General features: G+C 37.9%; 1 protein-coding gene across 2 annotated transcripts in view; it reads right to left on the bottom strand.

Annotated features, from left to right (window-relative positions):
* The window catches only part of ODF2L (outer dense fiber of sperm tails 2 like), a 355,423-nt gene that overhangs the window by 27,427 nt on the left and 304,158 nt on the right, over window positions 1-23,838 (bottom strand). For both annotated transcript variants that reach the window (XM_081086489.1, XM_081086488.1), the window contains 5 exons: window positions 7,722-7,884; window positions 5,532-5,661; window positions 3,032-3,091; window positions 2,839-2,910; window positions 2,223-2,339 (listed from right to left, as the gene is read on the bottom strand). In XM_081086489.1, the coding sequence (XP_080942615.1) occupies window positions 2,223-2,339; window positions 2,839-2,910; window positions 3,032-3,091; window positions 5,532-5,661; window positions 7,722-7,831 (489 nt within the window). In that variant the 5' untranslated portion in view covers window positions 7,832-7,884. The remainder of the gene's footprint in view (window positions 1-2,222; window positions 2,340-2,838; window positions 2,911-3,031; window positions 3,092-5,531; window positions 5,662-7,721; window positions 7,885-23,838) is intronic.

Below are 23,838 nucleotides of genomic sequence, written 5' to 3'. Positions count from 1 at the left end.
TAACTGCTTTATAACTTCTACTAAAATTGAGATCTTAAATAAGATTTAAAGACTTGATTTCTTTGAAGAGTGACTAGGTAGATAGGAGAAGCAAAATATTCTTAAGCTGTCTTTAAAAATCTATCTTAAACTAAAAACCCCAGGTAATGTTTTAATAAGTAGTTGGGGGGGAACAAATAAGAGCAGTACCGTGTCTACTTAAGAGAAAGAAAGGTACCACAGGAAATACAGCTGTCATTCCTCTATGAGACCACAGGATGTCATCATCACACCATGAATAATTGCTATACTATTAACCTTTTAAAACACCAAAGGTGAAGCACATTTTCTTTTAACAGGTTCCAGTCAAAACTTTCTCACTAGATTTATCAAATCCCACACTTAAGCACTAGGAGTATAACGAAACTATTGAATTATTTTTAGTTTCAGAAAAAATAACCCCTCACAGTCATTTGCCAAATAAATAGACACACATTTAAAATCAACTATTTGCCTTTTCACAATTCCAAAGAACTATTAACATTGGATATTATAAACGTAATTATTCTCTGTCTCTTCCAAAATGTGAAAATATTCTAATAAAGATCTAGAAAAAAATGAGTTCAAAGAAACTTTGGGGTAGTTCTCAGAGAATTATAATGTAACGTATATTTTTAAAAGGTCCAATATAATGAATTGCGTCAACAATACTCTTTCACCTGAGATTTATGTTGCCAAACTGAGTTCATTTAGAGTTGTTACTCTAAAATAAGAACTTGTTAAACCTAAATCAAAGAAATGAATTCTGACCTGCAATTACTTCTTAATGCCTTAAATTCCAAAAGTGTGTGGAAGATGGGATGTAGAAAAATCAGTAACCAAATGCAACTTCTTTTAATCATTTATAAACAGTTTAATTTTTAAAAAGTAAATTGAACTTCAATTATTGGACAGGAGGCTGTCCTTGCAAAATCTTAGGAGTTTGGCCTTCCATTTTTTTTCCTCAAATTATCAGGAATATAAAAAGTAACTGTTAACTTCTTAAAATCACTTAATAGTTCATTTCTGAATTGAAGAAAATAATTTCAAAAACTTCCCCAACTGCTGTTTGAGGGAATAATTAAAAATTGTGTAAGTAAGGTAAATTATAGTAGATGATTACTTGAGATATTAAATCACATGTAGTCCCTTGTATTTACCATCATGAGCAATGCAAAAGCAACTCTTAATTGATAGGCAGTGCCCCAAGACACTGATGCAGAGGACACAGGGCATCTATGGGGGAAAGTGCTTAAAAGCATACGTAGGGGGACAGAGGACAAAGTTTTCCATCCCCTATAAGCCTGTTAATGTGCCTTTGATGGGCAAAAGCTCATTGAAGGAAACAAAAGAAACACGCCAAGTGTCCTCTTGAAACATGTGCCACAGATTGCAGATGTCTGCTAAGATTCAGGAGTGCAAAAGCAAACTAATTTAACCCAGAAGTCCTCACCCTCAGTAGGGGTTTGTACACTTTTCTTCTGAAAGTGAGAACACTACTTATTTTCCTTTGGCAAAAATAATGGCAGCAAATCCGGATAGCTAGTGTCGTATCATAGCAACCTCAACTTCTTATAGCAAGTGACTGTGAGGCTTCCTAAACAATATTTAAACCATCCAGTTTAAACCAAAAAATGCCTCTTATTTATACTGCTAAACTACATAACAAGGAGATCACTTGCTTATCTAAACACCAAACCTAGGATGACTGATTTTAAAGTTATTACCATTAGTGAACACAAAATAATAAACATTTACTGAATGCTTACTAAATATGTGTGAGAGTATGTATGTATGCATAGATGTGCTCTCCCCCCCCCAATAAAGACTGGAATGCTATATACCAAAATGTAAACAACTGTTTCAGTTTGTGAGTTATTTTAATGTTCTCTTTAATGTTACAAATAATTCACAATAAACATAAATTAACTACATAATAGAAAAGGATTTTTAAGTAATTCAAGCTCTACAAACCCTTCCTAGAGTGGTACTAAAAAGAGATAGCATTTTAATATTAGGGTTTGAAGGCAAGTCTTAAGGCAGCCCAGAAATCTTAAGATTCAGATTTGCCTCAAATATACATTTCCCATAGCAACACTTAAGTTGAATTCTTTCAAAACCACCAAATTCCAGAATTAAGGAAAGGCTTTATAGTAGACCATTAATTTAATCACAAACTATAAAAAAGGATTAATATTTATAACCTTTATGTATTCTTTTAATTTATCATTTTCTGCTTCCTTTTTATGTATTTGGAGCTGTAGTCGTTCATGAACTACTTTAACTGACTGTGAAAAACGGCTAGCTTTCAAAGCATTTTCCTAAAACAGAGAAGAAAAAATGTGTTATTTGATCTACTTCTCCACAATCTTTAACTTTACCTTTATTTAAACATTAACTAAAAAAACTGATAAAAAGCAAAGTAACACTTTACATAAACCATGATACCCACACCCAATTGCATATGTATTTTATGCACAGCTATCTGGGATGTTTTCTCCTCCCTCCTTTTATTTAATTATCTCTTTTTAAAAATTCCCATCTATGCTCCTAAGTAAAATTATGGGTATGTCTACAATGCTCTATAATACAAATTTATACACAGTTCCTAACAAAGAGTGATTTAAGCCAAGTACCCCAACAGAACACCATAAAAATCTAACAGAAAAAAACTTTTAAAAATTAAGATAGGCTACTGCTATGTAAAATAACCGAAAAACTTTTTTGTGTCTACTTCTGAGGATATGAGAGCCAGGATGGAAAGAAGGGAAAGGAGTCAATATTAAGAAAATAAATGAATTAAGCTCAAAATCTGCTTACCTTTTCATTCTGAAACAAACATAAAAGTTCTTGGATATAGGTCTCCTTTTCAAGTACCTTCTTCTTAAGATCCTTCAGCAAATATAATGTTAGCGTTAGGAATATCATAACTTAACATTAGTTAATTTTATAAAGCGGAGCAGCATACAAACAAAAATGTCAGGAGAGTAGACACAAGTGTAAAAAGACTTACAGTATTTTCACTTTCATTATCAGTTAGCTCCTCTAATATGCTGGATAAACTGTCACCTATCTGTGAAAAAAATGCTATAGTCAGTCTTCACAAATTACATTTCTCCATATAAAAAACAGAAAGTGGAATAAGCATCAATTAAGAAATTAATATGAACAACTGCAATGCACAGTGCAGATTTTTTAAAATGTTAACATCAGAAGAATTTTTGCCTAAGTGTTCGAAATGATGTTTTGTCCACAATTCATTAAATTAATTAATTAATTTACTAAATTAATCTCTAAATAATGTCTCAGAAAGTAAAAGGTAAAGTCAAAGATTGTGGAGAAGTAGGTCAAATAACACAAGCCAATGAAATAAAAATCACTAAAAAATCTTGTATGCAGAGGAAGCTCACAGTGATATTAATAAACAGGTAAAAAGTATAAACAACCTAATTTTACCAATAAGAATTGCTTTTAGCCAAAGCCGGTTTGGCTCAGCGGATAGAGCGTCGGCCTGCAGACTGAAAGGTCCCGGGTTCGATTCCGGTCAAGGGCATGTACCTGGGTTGCAGGCGCTTCCCCAGTGGGGGATGTGCAGGAGGCAGCTGATCAATGTTTCTCTCTCATCGATGTTTCTAACTCTCTATCTCTCTCCCTTCCTCTCTGTAAAAAACCAATAAAATATATTTAAAAAAAAAAAAAAGAATTGCTTTTAATTATGGTAAGTCAGTAACAGAATCCTATGTAGACATCTGAAATGAGAACAAAGAAGAATGTTTATCCATTTGAGCATTATATTCCTGCTTGAGAATGTGAAAAAGCTATGTATTTCTTGCATCTACAAGCACATATGCTTGTAACCTGTAATGCAAACTGTATACACAATTTCAGAGAGTTCATGAACTTTCGTGAAACCCTTCCATATGCTCTATAAGGTCACACAGTGGAATTGCTTGGTACACGTTTTCATTTCTCTGGGTGTACACAATTTATAAATGAATGTTCACAGCAGCTTTATTCATGACAGCCAAAAAGTAGAAGCAACTCAAATGGCCATCAACTGAGGAATGGATAAATAAAAATGGTATATCATAAGTACTGATACATGCTCCAACATGGATGAAACTTGAAAACACTATTAAATGAAAGAAGGCAGTTACGAAAAACCACATATTAAATGATTCCATTTGTATGAACTATCCAGAATCAACAAATCCATAGAAACAGAACGTATATCATAGGCTAAGGAGGGCTGGGAGGTGAGCTTCTAAAGGGCATGAGTTTCTTTCTGTAGTGATGAGATGCTCTAAAATTGATTGTGGTGATAGCTACACAATTCTGTGAATATACTAAAAGTCACTGAGTTGTATATTTTAATTGGGTGAATTGTATGGAATGTGAATTATATCACAACAAAACTGGTACCATAAAAATACATGAATGTATAAATGTAATGTACACAGAGCTTAAATTCTGAGTATTTTATTATAATCGGCTGAAATGAATTATAACATTATAACAAAGTTTTTGAGATAGATAATGAAAATATATTTCTACAAAAATATGCTGCTCTCACGTAGAACTATTTCTGAAACATTAACAGGGTTAGTTTAATGTTTGCCATTTCAAACAAAAATTCAAAAATTCCATCTCAAATATACCAACATTTTAATTTCTACAGTTTCAAAAATAATATAGCCTTAAGTGAGACATATCACTATTAAATTAGTGATTAACGTTCCTTACTTGTTGGTATTCTGTCTAAGAAGGTGTTCTAAAGCTCGTTTCACACGTTTAAAAGTATCTAATTCTTTTGTTAATATTTCCTTCTGTTTAAAAGTTCTTCTTCATATTGGATGCAGAAAGGTTAGTCCGACAAAATATAAGAACCACATACATAGTTAAGACATAGTATTAAGACACTCTAAAATATATTACTGTTATCAAAGAATACATTTTCCTTAGTAACAAAATCATTCTTTTGTACATAGTAATAGTAAATACTGCCAAGTTTATTAAGAGTAATAGACTCTATTACATAGTACATTAAGTAAAATGAAATCAAAATAAGAGCTTAAACTATAAAATATTTCTGGCATTTATTTTGATAAAACCAATAGTTTACAATCTATTTTGTGTCCCTAACTCAAACTTTAGTGCACTGAAATTTTAGAGATTGCTGTTCCACAAAACATTACAAAAATAGATATATTTCATCTTTCAGCATATTTTGGTTTTAAATTCACTCTTGAGAAAAGCTGACTCTCTAATTCAACTCCAGGTAAATCAAGCACCAAGGTAAACAGTTTCTAGCTCAGCCTCTTACCAAGTGCATGCCTGAGACTATCTCTGAGGAAAAGATTTGTGGAATAAAGGACACTGATAAGCCTGCATTTTTTTATGTCAAATACCAGTATATGAGCATAACTACTTTAAGGTATGAGACCTCAGTTAGTGCAAACTGAATATTATGCTAACTTTTCATTTTATTATATGTTCGCAAGTCAAGTACTCACATTTTCAAAACTAATTTCTTCAATGGTGTCCTTACATGATGAAAGTGATTCTACAGCATAGGCTGCCACCTCAGCTTCCTTAAATGTTGCTTCCAACCCAGTCTTTTCATTTAGGATGTCCTCCTTCAGACTAATTAGATATGCACAAACAAAATTTAAGTTAAATCTGTCACATAAATGAGGTATATTTTTATGCATATATAACATAGCTGACCTAAATATTACAGTTCCATAAATTGCTCTGCAAAGTATAACAGTAAATTATCACTGAAAATGTAATGAACTTTTCAATACTCCCATATTTTTTCTACATTTACTGTAAACAGAAAGACAGCTTTTAAAATGATAAGATATATAAAACATAAAGAGCACCAACAGCAGTGTTTTCACTGTGCCATTTGGTCATTATTCTACACCCCTTTTCTGGTTTGTAAAACGATTTGTGGGAGTGTTTGTCTTTTTTTTCTTCCCTTCCTTCCCAAAATATTTCTCTTTCTAGACCTTAGGCCCAAACCCTTTCTTGAAACTTACTACTCTTCAAACAAAAATTTCCCGGGGAGAATGAATACTCTAAACAAGTGGAAACAAAAAACTACAGCTCTCCATATATCTAAAAATCCTTCACATTTGGCTTTATCATAATTATCATTCAGGACAAAACTGATAGTATTTGCCTTCTTCATTATGTTTTACCTAAACACTACTGTGTATCAGTCTAAATTTTTTTCGTGGGGGAGGTCACATTGTTGTACCCTGAAATCAGGATGCTTTTCACCATCTTTGTCACTCAGGAGGAAGTCTTTAGCTGTCTATCCTGTACGTGCCTCATGCTTATAAAATAAGGGTCTAATGCTTTGCCAAATATCCCAGAGATGGGGTGCAGCACTTTTTTAACCTCTAGGAATGATGGGTCATAGAAAAGGGCTGAGGGAGCTGGTGAACAAGGAATGTTTAGCAACATTACAGAAGCAAGACTTCAATGTAAGCTTGCTGCATATTGTAATTTAGAGTCTAGCAGCAAGAAATTTTATTTCAGTTAGAGATGCTCCTAAAAAATGCCATTATCACCAATAATCTTAAAAGCAAGGACAATCTTTTTTAAAAAATATATATTTTATTGATTTTTTACAGAGAGGAAGGGAGAGGGATAAAGAGTTAGAAACATTGATCAGCTGCCTCCTGCACACCTCCCACTGTGGATGTGCCCGCAACCAAGGTACATGCCCTTGACCGGAATCGAACCTGAGACCTTTCAGTCCACAGGCTGACGCTCTATCCACTGAGCCAAACTGGTTAGGGCAACAAGGACAACTCTTGAGTCAAAAAGTGACTTAGAAGAGTTGGACTTAAGTACAGAGAAATTTTGAGAATACCTAAACTCATTTATTATACGTACATTTTTATAAAAGCACAGTTATTTGGAATAAAAATCTATGTATAACTAAGGAGCTTTTTCAATATTTATAAATAAAATCCCATGTCTTTCTTTAATTGGCAGCTTTTCTCTTTCTTTACGGAACATATATAATGGCTCATCGGCATTTGATGGCATCTTAGAGACTATATAAAAAAGTAGATTGTGTTCTTAAGCACCACTGGCTTAAAGTGATGGGGCTAAGAACATGCTGGCCATGAATGACAACTGCCTGTTATTAAAAACCATGGGCAGAAAGTCAAGAATGATTACACATGACTGAATATTTTCATTTATAACAAGCTAAACTAGAAGCTGGACCATACCATCCATACTAACAATGGTATGTTAAGATTGTCATTTAGGGGAGCAAGATGTCATATAAATAATGAGTATATGCCTCATTCTAAAAAAGCAAAATATGGCAGGTATTTGTTGAATAACAATATAGCAAGTGACAGCAAATTGGTGCTCATGAACTACATTTCCAGTATTTCAGAATTTATATCTTCATTTACCTTAGTTAAAACACTTTATACCTTATAAATTCTTAATAAATAAGGTTTTCGTTTTTAATTTTATTCAATGAGATTCCAAAAAACTAGCCAAATTCCGCTAAATGAGTATACTGTAATAAGATTAAATAAATGTTAACTACTAGATTTGAAGATGATATTCTAGGAAGAATGCTGTATTTAATTCAAATAATTTACAATATAGGCAAAACATGAAACACTGAAATCAGAAAATTAGATATCCCCTATTGTTGAGAATACCAGATGAGATGACTTTCACTGATGTGCTGTGGTAAATGTTCTTTTTCTGGTCTACTTTTAAAATGGGAAATCAGTTCTGAATGACTTCCATCATTTGCAGGCTTCTCCATAAATTCGGTCAATGAATTTATAGGTGGCTTCCACAACAACTTCTCCACATAAGCTGAAAGTTAGGAAATAATTTCGTTATTAAACTTATTATTTCATTAGATTCTTTTTTATGTCATTACCCTATAATAAAAATCTAAAGATGTGTAAAAAAATATTTCACAGTCGAAACTCAACAAATAGGGATTTTAACTGCTACTAATTGTGATACTAATTTAAAATAGTATCAAAATTGCACAGCACAACCATTCAACAATTGTCAATATCCATACACAGTTTCCAAAAGGTCCACTATTTTCTATATGATCACAGGATGTAGAAACTTTTATAAATCAATTTCTTGAAGTATTATAATATCTTAATCCAGTCAGACTAGAAAACGGATATAAAAAACATGGGTCACATACCACAGTTTACCACACATTAATGAAACTCCAAAAAAATATCTTTAGAGTATATTTGTATTTATAAAAAACATATTTATATAAAAAAAAAACACCATGGGTTAATGATAGTGCTATTTCATTAGATCCATCCAATAAGAAATGCATATTAATTATCATAGACCAGTAAAATTTAACATATTTTTGAAAGTATTTGACAATAATAGTTACCAAAAAAAGGTAAGTCATTTCTTTGAAAGTAGACCTTTCAAAATTAAATTCACTTACTCCTATTTCCAAGCTTAATCTAGGATAGTTTTTGGTGGTGATGATTAGAGAGATGCCATTCCTTCTAAATTTTACTAATCTAATTTTTTCACCCAAACTTGGAGATGTCATTTTTTAAATGTGAATATTAATTCCTTTAAAATGGTTCCAGCCCTAACTGGTTTGGCTCAGTGGATAGAGCATCGGAATGCAGACTCAAGGGTCCCAGGTTCAATTCCGGTCAAGGGCATGTACCTTGGTTGCGGGCACATCCCCAGTGGGGAGTGTGCAGGAGGCAGCTGATCGATGTTTCTCTCTCATCGATGTTTCTAACTCTCTATACCTCTCCCTTCCTCTCTGTAAAAAATCAATAAGATATATTTTAAAAAATAAATAAATAAAATAAAATAAAATGGTTCCAGTTTAAGTAATGTGTTAGTATTTCAGCAATCATGAAGGCTGTTTTCACAACTCTAATATATAGTAATGTGTTTTGACTTCAGTTTATACAAAATCAAATATTATATTTAAGACTTTCTGCATTTCTTCAGAGATAGTTAGCTCTTTGTAATTTATTTTTATATATTTGTGTTATAAAATACATATGTTTAGAGAATTTTCAATACTTTAGGTAAATGGAAGATTACATGTTGAGAGTTATTCACAATATTTTATTAACAATTCATAAACCTTCCAAAGTGTCTGTAAAAAATGTATATACTTTTGTGTGAAGATTCTATATGTATCAGAGAGGCAAATATTTAGGATACAGACCAATGAAAAGCATACTCATATTTTGGAAATACCAGAAACTCATGTCCAAATGGAACTGCTGAATAAACCTACAGATAGTCTAAGATGATCTACTTGAATGCTGCCAACATGCAACATCCGTTATTAGGGAGTAACAATATTTGAGCTATCTATAGTTTAGAAGAATTAAAAACATACACATACACGAAATTAAATAAACCAACTTAAGGATGAAAAGAGTATGCTCTGGATAAGTCACTGCAATCAAGAGAATTTTATCATCTACTGCTTTGTTCAGTTGCAATAGCTACTCCACTCAGAGAGGAACTATATCTTTCAGTCATTAATTTGTTTAAATATTTGCTTCTCTGTACACTAGAATCTCAAGAAAGAATGTCTTATTTATATTTGCATTCTCAACACCAATAAGCCTTGTACAAGTTAAGCAATAATTGAAAGAGAGGACTCAAGACTTAAAGCAATTAATGAATAGGATGAATAAAAACTTTACTTAGTCACCCTTTGATTGATCTTTTGGGGGATCATTAAAAGAAAAATGGTTCCTATATTTGGAATAAAATTTTTAAAATCAATGTGAGGGGTTAGGGATCTTCAATTTGTAGGAAATATTTTATAAGATTCAGTTTGGTATTGTATTTTTAATGAGTTCTTACTTGGTTTTGTTGGCTACTGACAGCTACTTATACAATTTTTCTAAAAGTTTTATCACAAGATAAAATCATACAACATTTTTCTGCTTCATCACCTATGAAAGTAATTGTGTCTTATTTTAAAGGGTAAACAAATAAAATTAAAACATTGTAAAAAAATAGAGACTTTAGAATGACTTTTAGCCCAACATTAAAATGGTTATCTTCATTACTGATTCCTCAAAACAAAAAAATATAAATCAAATCTCAGATATTTCCACTGAAATATCAACAATCACAGTCTTACAATCTAGAAGTATTTTCCAGGGTAAAAATTGTTCAGAGGTTCCAAGGCACTCCACTATTTTTGTGTTGTGACAATACTATAACCAAAAGCATATGTGTGCTGAATAACAATGTAGTAATTTTCTTTAGCATAAAAAGCCCTACCTTCATTAAAAATGCTATCATTATAGTGGACCAAATGTATTCTTGTATGAAAAGCAGATGTTTCAAAAGAAAATAATTTCAATTATGTAGAATATACTGCCAATTGACAAATGTATAAATAATACTTTTGAACAACTTGTTTGTGGTTAAACAAAGACACATATTTTGCATATATACTTAATGATCAAATCCCTAAAGATTAGCAATTTTAAAATATTTTTAATGTTTAAAGAATTAAATTTCCTATACAGTAATGACTTTACCAGTCCTCTACCAAAAAGGCATGTTCTTAAAGTTTTTTCCAGGAGTGGTCATGGGTTTATGCTGATCCAGCTACACTCACTAAACTATGTTCCATTTTGGACAGTAACAAACATTTGAGGGATGGCTGTTCAGGGACTGTGATGCTGGCCATGGTCAGAGAAAAGCAAGATCACAGTCCATGAGACCTTTCTTAGCACCTAGATTGTTCTAAACTAACCATCTGCAGACAACTAAGTATTTAAAATTAATCTCTCTGATGAAAAAAGCATATTAATCTTGCAGATATTTTTTTGCCAAACATTAATTCTTGGAAAATTAGCTCCCATTGGCTTCAAACAAAGGCACACAAAGCTTCTACAGAAAATTCACTATGAAATATTCAGCAAGGAACACAAAATAGATATAGGAAAGCTTCTCCTTTCTCTCACTATTCTAGACACTAGTCAAAAGTTTACGAGAGAAGTAACTGTAAGGCTTTTTAGACTCCATAATGAAAAAAAAATGTACGTATAAGAAATTTGAAAATAGGCAAAAAGTAAAAAATAACCAAAAGTAGAAAATTGATCTTATGAGTAAAATCTACTATAAATAGAAAAATAAAATTTCTGATACAGAGAATTTCATACACCACTCAATGATGGGGATACATTCTGAGAAATGCGTCAGGTAATTTTATTGTTCTGTGAACAACATAGAGTGCACTTCACAAACCTGGATGGTATAGCCTACTACACATCTGGGCTCTATGGTATAGTCCATGGCTCTTAGGCTACAAACTCGTATAGCATGTTACTGTACAAAACAACCTGAGATTACGCCAGACACAAGAGAAATGAAATAGTCAAGAAACACGGTAAATAGATATATGAGGTTCCTGCCGGCATAACATGGCATACTGTTTTACAGCAAATCTTTTTATAAGTAGAAAGAATACACTCTAAAATAACAATAAAAAATTGTAGTACTGTGAATATATAAACCAGTAACATAGTCATTTATTATCACATATTATGTATTGTACAACACTGTATGTGCTATACTTTTATGTGACTGACAGCACAGCAGGTTCGTTTCACCGGCATCATCATCACAAACACGTAATGTGTTGTGCTCCAACATTAGGATGTCTATAACAGCAATAGATGACAGAAAATTTTCAGCTCCATTTTAATCTTACTAGAGGCTCGGTGCATGAAATTCATGCAGGGGAGGAGGGGGGAGGGGGCCTCAGGGAGGAAAGTGTCCCTCAGCCCAGCCTGCACCATCTCCAATTTGGGACCCCTCGAGGGATGTCCAACTGCCTGGGATCAGGCCTAAACAGGCAGTCGGACATCCCTCTAACAATCCAGGACTGCTGGCTCCCAACTGCTCGCCTGCCTGCCTGATTGCCCCTAACCACTCCCTGCCAACCTGATCGACGCCTAACTGCTCCCCTAATGGCCCAATTGCCCTAACTGCTCTCCCCTGCAGACCTGGTCGCCTCTAACTGCCCTCCCCTGCTGGCCTGGTCACCCCTAACTGCTCTCCCCTGCAGACCTGGTCACTCCTAACTGCCCTCCCCTGCAGGCCTGGCCCCCCTCAACTGCCCTCCCCTGCAGGCCAGGTCCACCCCAACTGCCCTCCCCTGCAGGCCAGGTCCACCCCAACTGCCCTCCCCTGCAGGCCTGGTAGCCCCCAACTGCCCTCCCCTGCCACCCTCGTCACCCCTAACTGCCCTCCTTTGCCAGCCTGGTTGCCCCAAACTGCCCTCCCTTGCAGGCCTGATCCACCCCAACTGCCCTCCCCTGCAGGCCATCTTGTGTCCACATGGGGGTGGCCATCTTGTGTGTTGGAGTGATGGTCAATTTGCATATTATTCTTTTATTAGATAGGATGGGACCATCATAGTGTATGGGGTCCAATGTTGACTGAAATTTCATTATGCGGAACATGACTGTAAATAATTACCTAACTCCTCTGTCCAATAAATAAAGAAATTTAAATATAAAAGGGTTGCAGATTTGATAATATAGGAAAAAGTTGACATCAGGAGAGACTGATTTGTAAATACTGATTACTTCAAGGCCCGTCCCTCCTCCTTCCCAAAATATCCCTGATTGCTCCAAACCACCAAGAATCCTAAACATTTAATATTTGAGAATCATGCAGTTTAGAATTTAATTACTCCATAAATGCTCATATTTTTGTTTTCTTTTAACTTGCTACTAAATCTGTAGTAACAAATATATCCATCACCTTCTGCCCTAAAAAATTACCTAACACACTGAAGGACATAGTATAGGATCTAATATATGTTAGGGTGATCAAATAATTTAGACTCAAATGGGGACACTTTTGAAAAGAAAGGAGCCCCATATAAAACCCAATTATCCACTAGAATACTGGCCAAAAATTGTTCAGGACATTGTCTAATACCAAGTAAAGTCAGCATCCTTTGCCAGATAAACAGAAAGCTTTTTCCATTTCTTCAACATGAGGACAACTTCTGTCATTTATTAATGGAGCACTGACTGACCTTATACACATCATCTCACATAAACCCTAATCAGGTTACTATTAATATCCAAAAGCTACAGATGAAAAAAACAAAACAAGTTTTAGAAAAGTTAAATAGGTTGCCCAAGATACAAATAAGTGATAGAACTCAGTTTTCAACCAAAGCCATAAGATACTAAAATATTAATAAAAATAAAAATCTATACAGCAGAAAATAACAAAAACTTGCCTTAATCCAGTCAGGTTTTAATAACACTAGTATTATAAATTCTGTTTATATTAAAAAGTAAAATATGTTCTGTACAAGGAAATGAAGGATGAATAAGATTGGGCTCCTGGAAGGCAGAGAGTGCAGACAGTAAGCAGACCATTAGCTAAAGTCTAGTGTGCTAAAGGCTGTGACAGGGAACTCATGGGATGCCCTGAAAACATAACACCAACTGGCAGGATCCTGGGAGACTTCCCGGAGGAGGTGGAACCCAGCTGAGTCCTGCAAACAAGTTTGAGGGTGGCAAAACAGAACAGCAAAAGTCATTCCGGGTAGAGGGTAAAGCACCAACCAAAGCAAGGAATCATGGGGGAACATGAACTGCAAGGGCAAGTGGCAAAAGATGAGACTGGGCACACTGAAAACAGTAACTGCATGCCAAACTCAAGAGCTTGAGTTTTTTCCTAAAGGTTACAACAAACTATCAAATAAGTTTAAGCAGGGGAATGACAGATCAGAAGTGCATCTTTAAAAGACAAATCCAGGGGTATTTTGGAGAATGGAACTAGGCATATGGAAGGGGGGAGAACAGAGGCAGTGAAACTGGTTATTAGGGTCTCAGAGAGATGAAATTTCAACATTCTTTCTCTATAAAAATTTTTGAAGAAATCAAAAGTTGTTTCCACTGGTGATAAAAACATGAAGAAGAGCAAAGGAATTAGAATTAGAATGCCAGAATAGCAAGAGATCAGTACAGAAAGAAGTGATCAAATGTAACACCTCATTTACCCATAACTATCTGAATCAATTGCTCCACGTTTCAGAATATGATAGCTTATCCCTTTAAGTATCAAAATTAACTTAGACCAGACTGAAGAAAATCTTTTAAAAGTATTATTTCTTCCTTTTCAAACAGAGTACAGGGCAGAATATAATTTAACCATTCCTCGATGACCCAGATGCAGCATATTAAAATGAAAGAATATTGAGCAAGATTCATCAGTTTTTTGTCCTTGTGAGCCACCTGACATGGGCAGTCCTTAGCCACAATGTGCCTGGTTTTTTCCTTTTGTAAAATGAGACTAAACTTTGCCAGCCAAAGCTGTGGTGAGGTTCAAACAAAACTAAGTTGAAGCACTTACAGGCGAGGGTTTTTGTGTTTGTTTTATTCAGGACCTCTTTGGCTCATTCTGTTGGGGCTGCTCCCTCCCGCCCCCCCCCCCCCCCGTCTTCCCTTTAAATGTTTTCATCTTTTTTTTAATTATCATCCCAAGTCAATCGATAATGATTCCTAAAATACTTGCAGGCCTGAATCATCTGTATAGAACCAACTCTATCTTTAAAACAGTTTTTGAAACCTATTCTTTGCAGAACTGTTACAAATCATCTTCAACGTAGTCATAAACTGACTACTAAACCAGAGCCCCGGGGAAAACAATTATTGACTTCCAACAGAATTGTGCTCAGTGGGTAGATGTTATGTCAAATTCATTGCTATACCCAGATTTTTGGGTTTCATCATTTGTACAGACCAAGCACAATGATTAATAATAATATAAACAAAGCCATTTGCTCATACCTTTGGGTGTTTAGGATACAAAAACCACATTAATACACGTCAACTGCTAAATCAAAGGAACGAGAGGGAAAAAATGGACACCTAGATGTTAAAGAATTAAAAACATGACCATGGCATTTTTATTGCAAGCAGAAGGGAACCAAACTAATTTTAAAAGCAAACAGGCTCTCTGCGGGCGTGATCCTTTCACCACAATGAACCCAGTGGTGCTTCAAACTACTCCAAGCACTTCATTCAAAACCACCTGAAACCTTTCTAAGCATGAGGCCATAGGGCAGTGGTTCTCAACCTTGGCTGCACATTAGAATCACCTGGGAGTCTTTTTAAAATCCTGATTTCTGGGCCTCATCCTCCGGAAATTCTGATTCTTTGTTACTAATGTTGTGGCCCCACCCCTGGTTGAATCTCCTGTGTTACAACCACTCCAGAGGGGCTGCTGTCCTCATTCCACAGCAGAGGAAACTGAAGCGGGGACCTTTACACCACCTGCCCAAGGCCACACACCTGGAGGGGTTTCCTAGCGCCTGGAACATAGGACCCTAGAGAGAGATTGTGTCCCGAGACTTCCAGGAGCATTTCCCACGCACAGCGCCCAAGCGCCTACTACGCACGGACGGTCTATTACGTCATAAGGCGGGCGCTTAAAAGTCAGCCGCAAGGCTAAGAGCGCTGTTCCGTGAAGAAATCCCGCCGTGCCCGGCCGGCCGGGTCAGGACTTCGTTCTGAAGGCCGCTCCGCTGTCCCAGGGACTTACACCTCTCCTAGGACGAGCCCCCCGGCCCTTCTCCCAGCACAGGCTGCAGCCAGGCTCGGGGAGCGGAGGGCGTGGGCCCAGCGGGATGGGGTCTAGCCCTGGGTGAACGCGAGGGTCTTCCACTTCCGGGAACCACCACTGCCCTTGGCCCCTAGGCCCCAGACCCCCAGACCCGCCGCTGGAGCAATCGCCCACCCGCCAGGCAAACTCAAGCTTCCCTCCCCCATAAGCGCGCCTGCGCTCCCACCGCTGCGTCAGCACGTCGCCGTGACGTCAGCCCGCCGCCCAGCTATGAAAGGGGTCCCAAAGGGTTGGTCCGCGAGTGTTGGGGAGACCGGGCCAGAGTACCTGTGCTCTCCAGCCCCGGGTCGGCTGGGAGGGGGCGGGTCGCAGCGGGCAGTGCAGCAGGTGAAAGCTAGGAAGGAAGGCAAGGACCTGAGCGGAAGCAGGAGAGCCCCTAGAACCGCTGGCGGTGGGACTGTGCCCGCTAAGGCGCAGAGGGACCAAAGCAAAGCTGGTAACCAGCGGGTGGCTTCTCTGGCAACCGCCGCCCCACCCCGCCCCGCCCCTTCCGTCGGGCCCGCAGCCAGCGCAGCCCATTGGCCGGACTCGGGACTACGGGAGCCGGCGCCTGTTGCTATTGGCGGGAGTGAGGGGCGGGGCCTTGGAGCGGCTCTTTGTCTCTTTGTTGCTTCTCAGTTTAAACACTCCGCGCCTTCCCCTGCCCCCCAGTCTTTTGTTTTATGGAACACAATGTGTTTCTGAAAGTCTTACCTGAACTCATCTTCTTAGAATGGGAAATAAAGTTGATAGATTCCGAATTTTCTGCTTGGCCCGGAAGTGCCCTGCTTTTGCTTGTTAAAGGGAAGATTTGAAAAAGCCAAAGCAACAACCACTGAAAGACCTCATTTTAAATATGTGGGTCTATGTTTTCTTCAGTTAAATGAGAAAATAGGGCGGTTATCTCCAAGACGCCTTCACGTCTCAAATTCTTTTATCTGTGCTACAATCAGCTGCTGTGGTTTATAAACACCGGAACAAGCAAGCCAGATTTTATTTGGAAAAGTATAAAACTTTATCCAACACTTCAACTTAAAATTTATGTTAAGGATGTATGCCATCATATTCACAAACAGAACAACTGTCAGCTGAGCATTTTAACTGTGGTATTGCTCATTATTGATTTTACTAAAAAATATTTTCCATTGATTATTCCAGCAACACACTTTTTCCCCAGCAGTGTGATTGTCCAGCCAAAAGTTCATGAGAATTACAAGTTCATTCATAATAAACACAACTTTCATATATGCACCTGGTAAAAGCACTAGGGAATGGAGATAGAAGTATCTACTCTCACTGATGTATCTTGACCTCCAACAAGTTAACTAACTTCTCTGGGCCAGATTAGTCACAAAAAAAATAAAATAAAAATAAAGACAGTGGAGTTGGGGCAAAATATGTAATTCCGAGGGCCTTTCCACCACTAACCTAGGATTCTAGCTTACCTTGCTAATTTGTCACAATTAGAAAAATAATTATATGTCTCTGGATATATTTTGTGCATTAGTTTATTTTGCTCATTAGATTCCACATATGAATAAAATCATGTGATACTGATAGAGTATAGAGACATAGAAGCATGGAATAGACTGTTGCATGTCAGAGGGAAGGTGGGGATGGGAAGAGATTAACTTAAGAATTTATATACATATATGCGTAACCCCTGGACACAGACAATAGTGTGGTAAAGGCCTGGGAGTGGGCTAGAAGGGGTCAATGGGGAAAAAAGGGGACATAAGTAATACTTTCAACAATAAAGTTAAAAAATAATAATTGTAAATATCAGTTAGGCTAATCTCATGAAAATTACTTATTTTTAAATGGTAGTAGAGGAAACATTCACAAAATCTCAAAAAGATTCCATAAGATTCACAAATTAACTATTTTAACTGCATTGTCAAAGTAAATATGGGATTCCTCATCCTCTAAATCTAATCTTTTCCTGAAATCTGATTGGATATAAATTTTTCTTAAGACCCCTTATTCTATTGTTAGTTAAATGAGCAATAATTCATTCCAGCACAACCAAAAACCACAATCAAGAGACCTAGCAAGTTCTGCTTTCCTTTTAGAATCCAGGTACCATATAAGAAATCATCTGATTATCTTGCTGTAGAGCAAAATGCAGCCAGATCCCAGCTATTTAAGCCACTCACCTGAGGTGCCAGACACAGGAGCCATTAGCTCTCCAGACCCAGCCATGTTCCCATCGAATGTACCTGTGTGAGTGACCCTAGCCAAAGCCATGATCTAAGGCAGTGGTTCTCAACCTTGGCTGCACATTAGAATCACCTGTTTCTTTGTTACTAATGTTGTGGCCCCACCCCATAACAAAGAAATAGAATTTCCGGAGGATGAGGTCCAGAAATCAGGATTTTAAAAAGATTCTCAGGTGATTCTAATGTGCAGCCAAGGTTGAGAACCACTAATCTAAGGGGATGAACAGTGAAATAGCTTTCATTTTGAAAGGACAAACTAATATGTCCCAGACCATTGAACCCAAGAAAATTGAGGTACCAGAACCCTAAATTTTCGTAGGGTTAATCCCCCATTATCTTTTCCATAAAGCAGGGGTGGGGAACCTTTTTTCTGCTAAGGGCCATTTGGATATTGATAACATCATTCACTTAATATAATTCACTTAATATAAATCTATGTTGCTATTTTTTAAAAAGCCCCTATATTTATTGAATTTTGGAGTCCCACCTGTGGTTCCCTTGGCAGGGCCAGACCAAATGATTTCACTGGCCTTACAGGGGGAGAGGGGGGAGATGGGGGCAGACAGTCCCCACCCCAGCTATAAAGGATCCCAACAGAACCACCTCCTTCTCCTCCATCTGCCTGCTGGGGTCCAACCCCAGCAGGTCCAGGGGTCCCCAAAGGTGTGGATGGAGTCGGTGAAGAGGGAATGACACGGAGACAGCGTTCAGTTGATCAGCAGCTAGCCAGGATCTCTAGCCAGGATCTCCAGCCAAGTTCTGGTTAGGATCTCCAGTCAAGTTCTGTCCAGGTTCTCTTGCCATGTTCTCTCTAGGTTCTCCAGCCAGGTTCAGTCGCCAGGTTCTGTGTTTTATTGTCTTGTTACATCTGTATTTATACCAGTTGATTTTAATCCTGTCAATTTCTATTCCAAAGGTTAGGGCATTTCTTATCTCCATTCCAGGGAGTAAAGATTATGTAGCTTAAGAGTGATTGTTCATAGTTAAAGTGGTTAACTACCCGCCTGGCACTTAGTTAAGGGATTTTATTCCCTCCCTAACTTCAGGGAAAAATCCCTACCTGGGGAAACAACCTTTCTCTGAGAGGTGACCTTGGTTAAAACACATAGTGCCAAGAAGGTGAGCAAACATATTAAGAACAGTATGCCATATACGCCAGGTCCTTTGAAACATATACTGTGCAGATGTTTCTTCCCTGTAGCGACTGTGTCAAGCAGCAAGGATGGACCGGCTTCCGGCATCTGCCCACTGCTAGCAAACTACTCCTTGGATTATTGGCTGGAGTCAGGGTCACATAGTGGTACCCCAGTAGGAGGGAGGCTTGGGAAAATGCAGATCAGACATGTTTGAACACTGTCATAAGATGGGTTCTGCCAGCATGAAAGAGGAAGGCTGACTCTCGGGGTAGGAAACTAACGGTGCTCAAGCAGGGGCCACACACACAGGAGAAAGGCCATAATTAATAAGGATTAATATTTGTTAAACTGTTACTCTGACCTTAATGCTGTTTCAATCACTATGTGCTCTTTAAACTTTACGTCAATTTTACAGATGTAGAAGCTGAGGCTCGAAGATATTTAATAACTTACTTAAGGGACATACAGCCAGTAAAAAGCAGAACTGGGATTTCAATCCAGGCCATCTAACTTCAAAGCTCAATCATTTAACCATTTAACTACTGCTTCTACACGATTGTTATTATACAGGATTAAAGGTGAATGCTAGTAAAAATTTATATAATTCAAAGCAAAAGTGGCAGAAAATGTTAACATATTCTGAGACTCTGACATTTTAATATTTTGACTTTATCCCCTGCATAGTAAGCCATCTACAATGTGTGACATATTGCTATAATCTGTGATAGCTCATCCATGTGGAGATAAAACATGTATGTGATATAAAGGCATTTAGGATAAATCATGACACACAGAAAATTCATTTATTTATTCTTGGCTGAAAAAGACAAAATGCTCCCTGAAAATTTTCTTTTTCTTTATTTATTTTTAATATATTTTATTGATTTCAGAGAGGAAGGAAAAGAGAGAGAGAGATAGAAACATCAATGATAAGAGAAAATCATTAATCGGCTTCCTCCTGCGTTTCCCCCACGGGGGATCAAGCCCACAACCCTGGCATGTGCCCCAACCAGAACTGAACCCTTCAGTAAGCAGGCCGATGTCCTACCCACTGACCAAACCAGCTAGGGTGAAAATTTCTTTTTATTTATTTTTTAAAATATTTTTATTGATTTCAGAGAGGAAGGGAGAGGGAGAGAGAGATAGAAACATCAATGATGAGAGAGAATCATCGATCGGCTGCCTCCTGCATGCCCCCCTACTGGGGATCGAGCCTGCAACCTGGGCACATGCCCTCGACTGGAATCGAACCTGGGACCTGTCAGCCCACAGGCCGACGCTCTCCATTGGGCCAAACCAGCTAGGGAGAAAAGTTTCTGTTTAAAAATTTGTCAGTTGCTCATAATGATTGGTTTTTTAAATACTCTTAATTCTTTTATAATATGAACATTTGATTTTGGCTAAAATGTATCATTCATTATATTTTTTATTTTTAAAATTATTATCTTTTAGGAACCAATTCTAGCATTTTATTACAAAATTGATTTTTTTTCTACCTTTGTGACCCTAAAGAATCATTACTCAGAAACATCCCATTACTTTTTTTTTACTTCTTTATTGTTGAAAGTATTATATATGTCTCCTTTTTCCCCCATTGAGTTCTCCCAGCCCTTCCCCCGCCCCTCAGCACAGGCCCTCACCCCCCTACTCTCTGTGTCCTTTGCTTATGCTCATATGCATGCATACAAGTCCTTTGGTTGATCTCTTATCGGCCGCTCCCCCCCTCCCCCCCCCCCCCCCCCACACCACCACCACCACCACCCTCTCATGCTTTCCCTCTGAGGTTTGACGGTCTGTTCAATGCTTCTATGTCTCTGGATCTGTTTTTGTTCATCAGTTTATGTTGTTCATTATATTCCACAAATGAGTGAGATCATGTGATACTTACCTTTCTCTGGCTGGCTTATTTCTCTTAGCATAATGCTCTCAATGAAAACAGCTGTATAGTAAAATATGCATTCTAATAATATATTTTTTTAAACTGCTCCCTAGCCTTTTTGGAGGAGAATAGAAAAAGGCAGAGGAGTTTATTCACATGGAAGAGAAAAAAGAATAGGTGAGTAGTAAGGACTAAAGAAAGGAGAGCAAAGACTGTCTCAATTTAAGCAGGGCTTTCATTGGAATTTTCAAGTAAGCCACAGCCAAACCTCTTGAAATAATCACAATTGGAGATTATTCAAGAAAACTGGGATCAAAGTAGGATTCTAGGAGCTGTGGGATTTGGGAAAAACTTGAAACCTAAGCCATGCCCAATTAGTTAAAGGGAAAATAGTAACATTAAAGAATAGAAATGACATCACAAGAAAAAAGAACAGACAAGTCATTTTTTTTCTTTGAAAGGTTATTTTCATTAGAAGTGTCACAAATTTCTAAATTCGTGGGGAACTTACAAGAGCATGGTGCACAAAGAAGAAAAGGTTGTTATTCTGATAAAAGGTTCTCAAATTTACCTCTCTAAGATACTTTGATTTCATTTTTTAAAGTTATTTTCTTTATTGATTAAGGTATTACATATGTGTTTGTATCCCCCCCCCCCACTACCTCCCTCCCCCACTCATGCCCTCAACCCCCTAGTGTCTGTGTCCATTGGTTAGGCTTATATGCATGCATACAAGTCCTTTGGTTGATCTCTCCCCCTTCCCCTCCCCCTCCCCTGGTTTGACCATCTGACTTTGAATTTAGAGGAGAAGAAATAGAGATGAGCTGGAGTGGCTTTGAAGCCATCCAGGAAAATGAGTGCCTAAGCCAGAATGGTCTTTAAAAACTCTCATGGGCCATATCCCTCTGGGGAGAACACTTTAGACATGTTTGAGGTTGGGGGGGGGGGTGGCGGGGGGGGGGGGGGCTGGATCTAACCCTGCCTGCAGGGTGCACAGGATTGAGAGGAGCAGGGACCTGGCTCTGCATGAGGCCAGGCATGGATTTTGTTGGTGATGGTTAGCTGGTTGAGTTTTCTCCTGAAAGGAAGGGAAAGAGAGAAAGAAGGAGATGAAGACCCCTCGAGATAGAAAGGTGCTGAGGTAACTTGCTTAGAGGCCAGGGTAACTTGCTTGTAGAAAATTATTTAAAGAATGCTGATATCTTCAGTGATGTAAAAGTTTTGTTTTATTTTCCTGTGACAAACACCTCTTTAGCTTTCCCTATGAACTCTTCAATGAAGTCTAAATTTCTCACAAACAAAATTTGTATCTGTTTCTTTGGAAAACTCTAAACAATACCTCGGAAACAATGTGAAGCACAGAAGCAGCACATGTGGATCTAGGAAACAGGACTTTTAATATGTCAGGTGTCCAGGTAGTTGCAGGGATCTGGGAGGGGGACTTGTCTTCCACAGGCCATGGAACCAACATGGGTAAAAGCCAATTATACACAGGCCTCTGAGGAGCAAGGGGACCCCAGCTGACAGTAACTGATAATTACATTGATAATATTAACTATAGCTACCATTTAGGGAGCACTGTGCCTTGTACGTTTGGACTATATTTTTACATCATTTTGTTATTGGTGAAAGTGAGGGATACCCTTCCCCACTGGGTGCTAGTGGTTGGGTCCTTATGATATCTTGAGAAAAAAAAATTTTCTGAGACTCACACAGGAGGATGAGTGATTTTTATTAGCATGGAATTACATCTCCATGCTAATACAATTTCCCTTAATCCAGTCCGGGGACTCAGCAGTGCTAGAAGTGAAGCCAGTGTCCAAAGTTTCCTGTCCATGATGGAGCTGGGCCCAACGCAGCATGAGGCTAGTTGCAGTCCATCAGTCCATTGTGTGGGGTCCACATGGCTGTGAACCATGCGGGTGAATGCAGGGAAGCCAGAGCAAACGCCTTTGTTTAGTAGATTAAATATCTTAAATCTTCTGGTGCTTGCCGTGGCCACTCCTACTCTGGCCATGGACCTGTTCCCAGGTGTGACTGACAGACAAGTTCCTTTCCTATTTCACCCAGACTTTACTGGGCATGCGTCTAAACAGTTTCCTGGCAAAGCTGCACAAATGAATGCCTATAATATTTGGCCTTCCCTTTGCTCCTTTCCAGTTATTAATAACTAGGTTAAATGACATGGTATTGCTCAGTGTGGCTCAGTGGTTGAGAATCGACCTATGACCCAGGAGGTCATGGTTCAAGTCCCAGTCAAGGCACATGCCCAGGTTGCAAGCTCAGTCCCCTGTAGGGGCTGTGCAGGAGGCAGCCAGTAAATGATTCTCATCATTGATGTTTCTATCTCTCTCTCCCTCGTCTCTCCTCTCTGAAATCAATAAAAATATATTATTTTAAAAAATTACAATGGTATCAATTTGACTACAGATAACTACAAATCTCAGATTATTTTCCTGTCATTGTTTCTCATTTTATCTCTCTGTTGCCAACATTATACCAGGCACCTTTGGGCAGTCAAATAAATACTTAGTGATTTTTCTCTTATTAAGCTTATGAGCTGAAGGGCTTTTGTTTCACCTCCACAGAAAAATTAGTTAGTGCAGAGGGAACAGAAACTCCTAGGAAGCTGAAGAAAGGCTAAATGAAGATAATCAAAACTGTTCGCTGAGCTCTGAACACCTCCACTGTCTCACCTGCATCCAACAATGAGCCCCTCACTGGCCCTGCTTCTACCCTTGGCCTCCTCGCCAAAAAAATTGTTAGTCTGAAAATCAGATCAAATCTACCGTGTCACTCCACTGTGCACTAGACAGGACCTCCATGCCATGGCTCCCTCCAGTCCCAGGACTCCTCTAAGGCAATTCTCGGGGCTCTCTCCTGTGCTGACTCCCCTCCAGAAACCCTCCAG

Source organism: Myotis nattereri (assembly GCF_964212035.1).
Source record: "Myotis nattereri genome assembly, chromosome: 3".
Lineage (NCBI taxonomy): Eukaryota > Metazoa > Chordata > Mammalia > Chiroptera > Vespertilionidae > Myotis > Myotis nattereri.
Note: the sequence above shows the minus strand (reverse complement) of the source record. Positions and strands in the feature narration are given on the sequence as shown.